General features: G+C 36.1%; 1 protein-coding gene across 1 annotated transcript; it reads left to right on the top strand.

The window, feature by feature from the left end:
- The first annotated feature begins 2,111 nt into the window (after positions 1-2,111).
- Positions 2,112-10,557, top strand: LOC114756122 (protein-tyrosine-phosphatase MKP1-like). The gene is given in 4 exon segments (XM_028945040.1): positions 2,112-2,755; positions 2,757-5,015; positions 9,075-9,256; positions 9,881-10,557. Coding segments are annotated over 3 exon segments (2,550 nt in total). The 5' UTR covers positions 2,112-2,563; the 3' UTR covers positions 9,174-9,256; positions 9,881-10,557.
- Positions 10,558-10,976: the final 419 nt, after the last annotated feature.

Raw genomic sequence — 10,976 nt, 5'->3', positions numbered from 1 at the left:
TAAGGAGAGAAAAATGACCTTTTTTACCTCTTAAACAGCAAAATGCAATGCATGACTCAATGTAATCAAATGGATATAAATGCATGCATAATGAAGGTAAAAGTGTTGCAAAACATTAAAAACACTTGAAAAAACCATATAAAGATTGCATTCTGTCATAAAGTAAACATAAATTTGGCCAATAACAAAAGTAAAAAGGAAAAGACATAATAAAAATATTATTTCGATATGTGAAATGGACCTGCAGTCTGAACACATGAAATATAAAGTTTCTATATAATATATGGGCGTTTTATATGAAAATAAAGATTTTCAGAAATAATTATGATGAGACATATTACGTTGTGGTGGATATAATTTTACATATTTGAATAGTCTAACAGTTATGAAATGTACCTGTTAGATATTATTATGACCCATGGATGAGGTTCATTAAACAGTGAAATTTATATGATAATCCTTGAAGGATCCAAAATATGCCAGGAGCATATATAAGAAAATCTTTCAGTATATGAAATATTATGAAGATTAAAATAATTTCGGTATGTATTATCTATTTTATAGTTCTGGATCAAAATATATAAAATTCCCTGAAGGATTTCACTTGCCAGAAGCATACAATTCTAGTTCTTGAGAATAATACTTAATTAAGTTAAATAAGTTGCTAGAAGCACTCAGGGTGTATGTAAATATTGGTTGAAAAAATGATATAAAAATAATCTAATTCGCCCATGTATTTTTATGAAAAACTTTTTAAAATGAGTTTGTTATAATTTTTGTTTGTATTGATGATATAAATATCATCAGAACTCCTGAAGAGCTCATAAAAGCTATAAATTGTTTATGAGAAAGAATTTGAAAAGAAGGACTTGGGAAGAACAAAGTTTTGCCTTGGATTGCAAATCGAATACTTGAGAAATGAAGATTTTTGTATATCAAATAATTGATACAAGAAAGGTCTTAAAGTGTTTTTATATAGATAAGTCACATCCATTATATACTTTAATGGTTGTGAGATTTGTGAAAGTGAATAAAGAACCTTTTAGATTTCAAGAATGTGATGAAGAACTACTTGGTCTAGAAGTACCAAATCATAAGTCAAAAAGTACCATATCATATCTTATCAGTCACCCATGATTTGACATATCATTTGCTATTAACATATTAGTAAAACATAGATTTTTACCAAAGACATTGGAATAGAATTCTAGATTCTTTTCTGATCCACATATTGGTAATTTCAAATGGAGTATTTATCTCATAATATTCAAAAGATGGTGAAATATATATCTAGCAAATCCATTCAAATAAAAATCTAAGAGATTTGTTCACTAAGGTACTTCCTATTACAATATTTCAAAAGCTTGTTCATGATATCGGATATCACAGACTCAGGGATATCAATTGATGTTATCAAAAGGGGGAGTTAATACACGCTGTACTCTTTTTTCCTTGTCTATAGTTTTTCTCACTGGGTTTTCATAGCACGATTTTTAATGAGACGGCACCGAATAGTGTATCAATGAATGGGTACTCTTTTTCTTCTACTAGGTTTTTGTCCCACAGGATTTTTCCTAATTGAAGTTTTTTAATGAGGCACATCCTTGTATAATGGATATCCAAGGGGGAGTGTTATGAGTATTATCAAATGTGAATCTCCATCTCCTCTTTCTCTTTAACTTCAACTTCAACTCCCACTACTTCCAGTAAGTATTAATCTTCCACTGCTCCATTACTTCTTCACTATGGCTTTAATCCTGTAACTCACCTTCCATTTACATTCATGTAGTTTATTGTCCACTATCTATAATTTAAGTACAAATATAACTTATGTGTAAGACTATATCTATAAACAGAGTATGTCATTATATTGTGACGTAAGTAAAATAAGTAAATAAATATAATATCATTCCCTCGTTTCTTCTTGTATGCATCTCTCCTCTAATGTATTTTCTTTGTTAGCTAATTCCACAACACAAATATGATTTTCCTGTGAAGAGACGTGAATCAGACATCTCTTTTTGTGTGACTGAATTCAATCGAAGAGCCTTATTCATCTCTCTCTCTCTCTCTCTCTCTCTCTCTGGTGCCTGTTGCTCAGTTGCTCAGGTCGCTTCCCCTTAACCTCTCTTGCCCTCCTTAGCTTTCTTGCTCTGTAATTTCCTTCGCTTCTTGCTCTCTTTTTGGTTCTCCTTCACTGTGTTTCGAATCTTGTATTTCTTTAGACGACTGAAAGTTTCTTCTTTTAACCTGTTTGTTTTACCGCTTCCTCATAAATTCTCAATTTGCGATTTAAAATCGTCACTGAATTGTCTTGAACACATTTTTCTTGGCATTTAGTTGCCGTTGTTAGTTTATTCTGTGATGATTTGTTGCGTCCTGCGCGTTTTTCATATGGGTTTGTTACAGTGGGCAATTCATGTTTGATCTGCTATGGGTTCGATTTCACAAATTTTGGTCAGTATATACCATGTATGCTTCGGGTTCTCAGTGAAGGAAAGCTAGGTCGGTTCAATTTTTTAGGTTTTGGGAAATTCTGAGTCAAGGGATTTTGGAAGTGGGCATGGTGGGTAAGGACGATGCTCGAAAAATGTTCTGGCGGTCGGCCTCTTGGTCGGCGTCTCGCTCCGCCGCACATAATACGGACGGCGGGGTAGATCCGGATGGCAGTGTCGGTAACATCAACGGGGAAGCTCGTAGGTATCCTCCCGCTCCATTAACCCCTCGATCGCAGCAAAATTGCAAGGCTCGGTCGTTTTTTGCCGCCGTTACAGCCTCTTTCAATTGCTCGGAGGAGCTTGGATGAGTGGCCGAAAGCGAGTTCCGATGATATCGGCGAGTGGCCTCATCCCCCAACTCCTAGTGGGAGAGGTAATGGAGAGAGGTTGAAGCTTGATTTATCTTCGATTCAGCGAAACCCTGATAAGAATGCTGGGCTTGTGAAAAGAGATAAGATTGCATACTTTGACAAAGAATGCTCAAAAGTGGCTGAACATATTTATCTTGGAGGAGACGCTGTTGCTAGGGATAGGGATATATTGAAGCAAAATGGGATTACTCATATTTTGAACTGTGTGGGCTTTGTTTGTCCCGAGTACTTCAAATCTGATTTTGTATATAGAACGTTGTGGTTGCAAGATAGTCCAACGGAAGATATTACTAGCATCCTGTATGATGTCTTCGACTACTTTGAAGATGTTAGGGAACAAAATGGAAGGGTGTTTGTGCATTGTTGCCAGGGTGTATCTCGGTCCACCTCTCTTGTGATTGCATACCTTATGTGGAGGGAAGGGCAGAGTTTTGAAGATGCTTTCCAGTATGTGAAGGCAGCAAGAGGTATTGCTGATCCAAATATGGGTTTTGCCTGCCAATTACTGCAATGTCAAAAAAGGGTTCATGCATTCCCACTTAGCCCAAGCTCTTTGCTGAGAATGTATAGAATAGCCCCACACTCACCTTATGATCCATTGCATCTTGTCCCCAAAATGTTGACAAATCCTTCTCCATCTGCTCTGGATTCTAGAGGTGCATTTATCGTACATATGCCTTCTGCTATATATGTTTGGATTGGTAACAATTGTGAGGCCATCATGGAAAGGGATGCTAGAGGGGCTGCCTGTCAGATTGTTCGCTATGAGAAAGTGCAAGGTTCAATTTCATTAATCAAGGAAGGTGAAGAACCGGATTACTTTTGGGATAGCTTTTCTAAGTTTTTGCCCTTGATGGAAAAATCTGATAATAGAATGGAAAATGGCAAATCAACCAGAAATATTTCTCCGGGTAATAGGAGGGTGGACTCATATAATGTTGATTTTGAAGTTTTCCAGAAAGCTATCAGGGGAGGTTTTGTGCCTCCATTTGCTTCAGCAGAGGATGAACTTGAAACCCACCTTCCTGCCCGGGAGAGTTGTTGGAGTGTGTTGAGGCGTAAGTTTGCCTCTGCCAGTATGAAGGAATTTGTCTCAGAACCTAAACTATCATATTCAAGGGTTTATTTAGATTCAATGTCAGGTACTCATTCATCCATAAACTCATCCCCATCATCATCACTGTCATCAACTACATCTTCTTCTTCATCCCCTTATCTCTCACCAGATTCCATTTCGTCTGACTCGAGCAATAGTTCAAAATGTTCAGAAACATCTCTTGGTTCTCCTTATGCAGCTTTGATATCTACGCCAGCATCCTCATCTTTATCTAACTTTTCTAACTTGTCCCTCCATTCATCTAGCTGTTCTTCTCAGCCAGTAACAAAAGGTGTAGAAAGTTGTAGTGTCAAATTGGCATCACAGCCCTGTCATCAGTCAGCCTCCCTGCTATTGAAAAAACCTTCAACTTCTCTTGCTGAGCGCAGAGGCGGTCTGTCAAAGTCTTTGAAGTTACCACTGATGAATGACAAAACCCTGGTGATGAATAGATCATCAACCTTTAATGCTACTCGAGAAGAAGATGGTGCTGTCATGAATGGCAACACTAGCCATTTGCATCAACCAGGTAGTATTGAAAATTCAACTGATGTAAACGACCATGTCAAGGGTAGAGGATTGGATTCAACTCAACAGTGCGAGGTGTTATTATGTTCAGGTGCTGCAGATAGTGTTGACCACAACAAAGCTTCATTTGTTGGAAACTGTGGTGACCCTTGGGTGAGAAGCTCTTCCAGAGAAGACATAAAGTCTACTTCATCAAATGGAACGGATAGAAGTGGTCTACTACAATCTAATAATAAACAAAATTTAGTTTATCAATGGCCCAGCTTAGAGAAGAGTGTGACATTCAGTGCAAGTCATTTGGATTCTAAAGCAGCTTTTGTTATTTTCTCTTCGAGTGCAAGTTCTGGTAAACATGCAAGAAACATTTTATATTTTTGGCTGGGAAGTTCTTTCAGCTGTGCTACATCTCAAGTTCGGTTAGATGGTAACAGAGAGATAGATTGTCGAGGAGGAGTTGACTGGAATCAAGTTGGTTGTGATGTCCTTGCTCATTTTGGTTTGCCAAATGACACTATCGTCAAGGTATGGAATATCTTTATCCCTTTTCGTGCTAGCTGCTTTGGTTTGCCTAATGTTTACGTGTCTATGCAATGACCAAGGTGCCTCACACAGGCAACCTGTCAAATATGATATAAATGGAGTAATCTGTTATTGCACTGTATGGTGATAGTTAACTTAAATTGTGCAAATACAGAATTGATTGAATCTCTTTTTCTCTCTTCGGGACTAGAGATTCATTGCCGCTGATTGCATTGCTTGTTTCAGGAGATCTAGAGGGATGCTTCATTATTTGTTTCTTGTAGACATTGATTTCCTGTCTCTGTGTTTGTGCTGATGGTACTAGTACAATAGTTCATCCTTCATACTTAAAAATCCAGAATGTCAGATGTTCGAGACCAAAAGAATAGGTATTCTCTACATAGGACAACCAAGTCGAATCTATATAATGTGGAAACATTGGTAAGTGGAAGAATTCAATTAAAGTATAAGCGAAGATTGGAGCCCTTATATAGTGTTGCTGACCATTGGAAAAAAATGATTGCTTTGAGCTTTGGCTACATAGAATCAAGTTATCACTGGTTAGCATGGAGTCAAAATTTGCTCGTAATTTCATGCTAATCTTACTGTTCTGGGGGGCGGGGTTGGTGTGGCAGATGTTAAAAGTAGCTTCTGTTATTAAACAAGTACACCTCTTTTTAGGCTTTAATCCATGGAAATGATTCTTTTAGAGAAACTTAAGAAGATAGATCATTCAGCAAGTGAGAATGCTGCTGTATGTGTATTGAGGAAAAATTGTTTCTTATAAAACTAGTAGGGATCAGTGACTATTTTGGGAGGTGGAATATGAGGTTCTATCTCTTATTCTCTGTTGCTTGATAGGATTGTGAATAACTGAATATTTTTACAATATGTTGAATTTTTAATTCACTTCTAAAATTGTGAAGCCCCATTTCTGCAAAATTTAATCCATTATAATATGCTATTGTGAATATAGGTTCCTTTACATGGTTGAACGAAGGTATTTTCTTTTCCTGATATTCCATTTGAGCTTTTGGTTTCAGTTTTAAAACAACGTTTAGAGTTTCTCCTGGTTACTAATTCTGAAGTTCTCAATGATTCTATGTTCTATTGCGAATAATTAATGATAATATTGTGGACACTTCGGTGTGAGGTTTTCATGAAATTTTGAGTATCAAGAGTATCACTATTTTTTTTAAATTCATATGAAAGAATGGGAAAAGAAAAATAATTGAAGAGAAAAATGAGAGAACCTGATTAATATTCCATGCAATTTGATGATCTAAAAAGCATGTAAAAATTTACGGTCCTTCATCAGACCCAAGTGGTTGAATTTTGTGTGCCACCTCTTTTATTTCTGTGCTCCATTCTTTTTACTTTTTACTCTACGTCTTGAGGTCATGACCCCTAGCATCATAACTGAGGCTCCTCTCCTCCATAAGGCACCAGTAGAACATATATACTAGTATTTCTTTTTGAATCATGTAATTGGATTCATAAGTACTCCTGCAGGTTCTTCAAATTCCAAGGTTGTTTTTGATAGATGGGCATTTAATTAATTCATGTGATTGGAAACTCATCAGTAGCTAAAAGTTAACATTTGGATTATGCATACGTCCTAAACAGCATAGGGATGTTGATGTTACTATACCTTTCTCAAGCTCAACTCTTTTAATCAAAAATTGGTTTCCATCTACTTGGAAAATCAAGGTGCCTGGGACAAGTGTTTTCTTTATTCTTAAGCTCCTACGCAGATCATGTAATTTAACTTGAAAGTTGAGATCACAAAATTTCTTCGTTTAATATTTCCTGGTCATCAAACCACACCAACCTCAAGCCCACAGTAGGGCATGATGACTTTCACAACCAGCCTCGTTAACAAATTATATCCTACATTTCAGGCTATTAACATTTTAAATTTTTTGTTAGTACACCGGGTGTGTATAGTCTTCTCTTTCCCATATTCAACAGAATGCATAAGTTTGCATACTATATTGAGAGTTGTCCATAATGGGTTCCCAAATGTCTAACTATCATGATGCAAGGTTGGATTGGGTTGGGGACATAGTTTCCCGCAAGTGATTTTCCTATCATCTGAAAGATGTCTTAATAATACAGCTCTCCCTACTATTATGAATAATTGTAACCTTCTCCCTGAAACCCAAAAGGTTTAGCTAGAGCTAATTTCATTTCGACTGAAATACCCTCATCAATGGCATTATTTTTTGTAAAAAATGCAGCTTATCAGTATTCTGGTTATTTGGACCGCTTAAAGATGTTTGGGTTAAAATGGATTTAGTTGTAGTTTCTCTTTTGTTTCCATGGAAGGTGCATGTAATAACGTTGTGTTTTGATGGAGAACAGAGTAATTTAAGATAAGCCTTATGTTCCATTACATATTATTTGGTATGAGGGATTTGGAGGGAGGGGATTTTATCATTTTACCCTCCTCTCTTTATTTGGCTTCCTAAAATTTACCCTTCCTCTCCTCTCCTAACCGTCCCCTCCAAAATTGGGGGTATTTAGAGAAGAGGGGTATATGTTTGCCTTGCTCTGACTAAAATGCCTGTAATTATTTTTAAAATTCCCAAACTATCCCTCTTATATCTTTTCTTAGTTCAGTTGTTGTGTCTCCCATTCCTCATCCTCATCCTTGATTGTCATAACCTTTTAGCCTCTGAAAAGTTCACCTCTATTCGCCACCCTTTGCTGCTGAGTATTCGCCATCCATTCCTAAACTATCTTCCCTATTCTAGACGTGGTAGTTCTTCAATCTTCATTCCGCTTCTTTTCATCAAACTTGAATCAACCACAAAAGCTTTTGATTTTGATCCTCAAAATTGGGGGTGCTAAAACTAGGAAACGAATGAACAATGAGAGGCGAAATTATGGCAGAAGCGAATGGATATGGAAATGTGGTTCCACCTCATGATGAAACTTGTTTCTTTATGAATCCTGATGCTTCAATCTCTTCGTTGCTTGCCCCGACCTATGTGCTCTTTTTTGTTCTCCTCTTTTTTTCTTGCCTTTATTATTTTCTTCTTTCCAATTATATTTTATTATCTGATTAGAAAAATATAATTTTAAATATATATAAGCATAATTATAATTTATTTAATTTTAATAATAATAATTACTCTCTCCGCTTCTTTTTATAAGAGACATTTAGGAGTAGTCTTGTATTTCTTGATTTCCCATTTTACCAACATTTAATTACTTATTGCTCATATCATTGTATTTAATTCCCACACGTTCTCTCTCCACCTCACATTCTCTCTCTTCCATATAAATGAGGGTGTTTTTGGCAAAAATTTATTTTTTTAACATATTTATTGTCTTCAACTAATTTTAACTAACATTTCAAACTGCGTAATTTGGTTAATTGTCTCTTATAAAAAGTAATGTAGGGAGTATAAAATTGTAATGCATGTTAAAATCCATCCCCTTTCCTCCCTTTAATCAATCCAAATGAAGTAATATTAAAATCCCTCTACTCCCCTCTTCTCCCTTACCCTTCTCTCCATTGTCACAAGCAGGATTGATCGAATCCACAACTTCCCCACTAATAAGGAAGTTTTCATGCCATTAGGCTGCAAGGCCATTGGCATGTTGGCCTATGTTATTTACAAAACAACAGTCATGGTGATTGCTTCAAAAAGGGGGAAGACTAAATTTGATGTCAATTGATTGAATATGCAGTATTTTATCAATTTTAGTTAGGAATTTTGTTTGTCAAGTCAAGACAATCGGACAAGGTCTGTTCATTATCTTAGTATAATCTGCAGTATCACAGAATCCTCTCTAGTTTCTTATTAAAATTTGATTTCCCATAACTTGCCTGTTTCCCTTCATTGTCCTCTTTTATTTGCCTGTTGCTGGATATTCAATCTAAGAAGGATGCCCAAACATTCTTTGCATCAGCACTTGTTGAACTGTTGCATTTTCTGTTCATGCTCCCCACTCCCTGCGCGGCTGGGTCATATGTTTGAATCAAGTAAATGTGGATTGTAGATTGTTCTGATTTATTAAATTCTTGTCTTGATCATTGACTTCTATGAACAGATTGTTAAAGAGAATGAAGAACCGGAAGAGTTTCTTGCCTTGCTGGGTACATTGGAGCACAGCCAACTTAGGATATCCCGGCTTTCAAGCATCTTCTGAAAGCTTTCTTGCACTTGCACTTTCTCTGTGGACCTACTTTTCAGGCATTAGTTTGTCTAACCTCGGGGGAAAATACCAGTGAGGTAATAAACCACATTTGCTGTTGCATGCCTCATTTAAAATGAATAACTTTTCTAACAATGATTGGCTAATTTGTCTCTGAAAGTATCTTGATACACTTTTAATCTCAGCATTTTTTTTTTGGATAATTTTTTTACATGGTAATATATAATATAATAATTAAATAAACCTAAGGTAGAGGGCATCTTTCATGTCCATTAATCTTTCCAATTTGGTATCTGGTGTCTGGATCCTCTTTGCCGAGATCACTGGGTCTTTTGATTTGATGAAGAGTTTGAGGAAGTTTATTGGCAAATTCTACGATATGCAGATCGCACTTGTGGAAATTAGTTTTGAAATTTCATGTGTGTGAAAGTTTTGTAAATTCAGACTTTTCAATCACTAGATGGATGTCTGCGAAATCACAATAAATCACCAAGAAAAGGCATTATATGATGTTACCCTTTGGCATCTCCTTTGTAGATCTGTCTTAGAAATATGTAATTTTTTTTCAAGCTATTGAAGGCTGTACATGAGTGAATGTTTAAGAAGAACGTTATGCAGATTGTGCCTTCTTCTGTTTCATCTCATCCTTTTGCACCTGGATCATTCTTAAAACTGGTCTTTTGTCATATGTTTGCTTGCAGGATGCTGTGAAAGTCATCGTAGCTCAGCTGATTGTACAGTGCTATAACACTCAATCTAAAATTGTCTCAGACTGAAATTACTTGAACAGTGACCTGTTATGAAAACGCCTTCAGTTTCTATAATGAAAAAAGGAAAAAAGAAAAAAAAAATTAAAGTTCCTCCAGTTACTTCTCAGGTCAAGCATCCTTTCTCTTGATCACATTGTATGTGGAAATTTAGGAAGTTCATTAGGTTGCAGTTGAGTTTCTTAGTTCAGAATTGATGAACTTGCCAAATAAGCTCTTCTCAGATCAAAGACAAACTGGATGGCATCAGAACATGATTAATTCACAAGCAATATATTTGTTCAACATAAAGCTGCTGAAACTAGTCTTAGCAAGAAAATTTTCTGTATGGCTTTTAGAATAAAGAATGCTATTTGGCTACTTTGCATCGTGAATATCAAGATTGATGATGAAAGATTAGTTAAAGTAATTAGAAGCTTAGGAACAAGGGATTTAGAGCATGGTTGATTTCACGCTTGTTTTGGCCTTGTTTTGGTGGTCTTAGATGTGAGAACAGACACATTAATCATGATAAGGGTCACTTGTCGGTAAATGATCTGTGAAATCTTGGGCTGGAATGGGAATATGAAAGCTCTCTTCATGAGTATAAAAGGTTTCCTTTTTCCCCCCTAGAAAATTGCCTTGTCGTTACTAAAATTGATAAAAACATTTTTCTTACCCTTTGTTTCCTCAAATTTTTCTTAAATGTACCGAACACATCTTTGCAGACGTTTTATGCATGAGTTTGAGTAGAGGAGAAACAATGGTTGGAATGTCTGGACTCTCCAGTGGCTAGAATTCGAGTGCCTTTAGATTTCAGTTAATCTGTTTACATGAAGTGTGAGTTACAACAATAGTTAATTGGCAGTATTGTGAAACTGTTGAATGAACTAAGGGTGTGTTTGGATGAAACCAAACCGTGGTTTGGAAAAGTGATTCTGGAGAATAGATTCTGGGAAGAATAGATTCTGGAAAGAATAGATTTTATGAAAAAGTGATTTTGAGAAGTGAGAGTGTTTGGATAGTTGTTATCAGAAGTACTTTTTATATA

Source organism: Neltuma alba, unplaced genomic scaffold, assembly GCF_004799145.2.
Source record: "Neltuma alba isolate B1F8T4 unplaced genomic scaffold, ASM479914v2 tig00001382_pilon, whole genome shotgun sequence".
Classification (NCBI taxonomy): domain Eukaryota; kingdom Viridiplantae; phylum Streptophyta; class Magnoliopsida; order Fabales; family Fabaceae; genus Neltuma; species Neltuma alba.
Note: the sequence above shows the minus strand (reverse complement) of the source record. Positions and strands in the feature narration are given on the sequence as shown.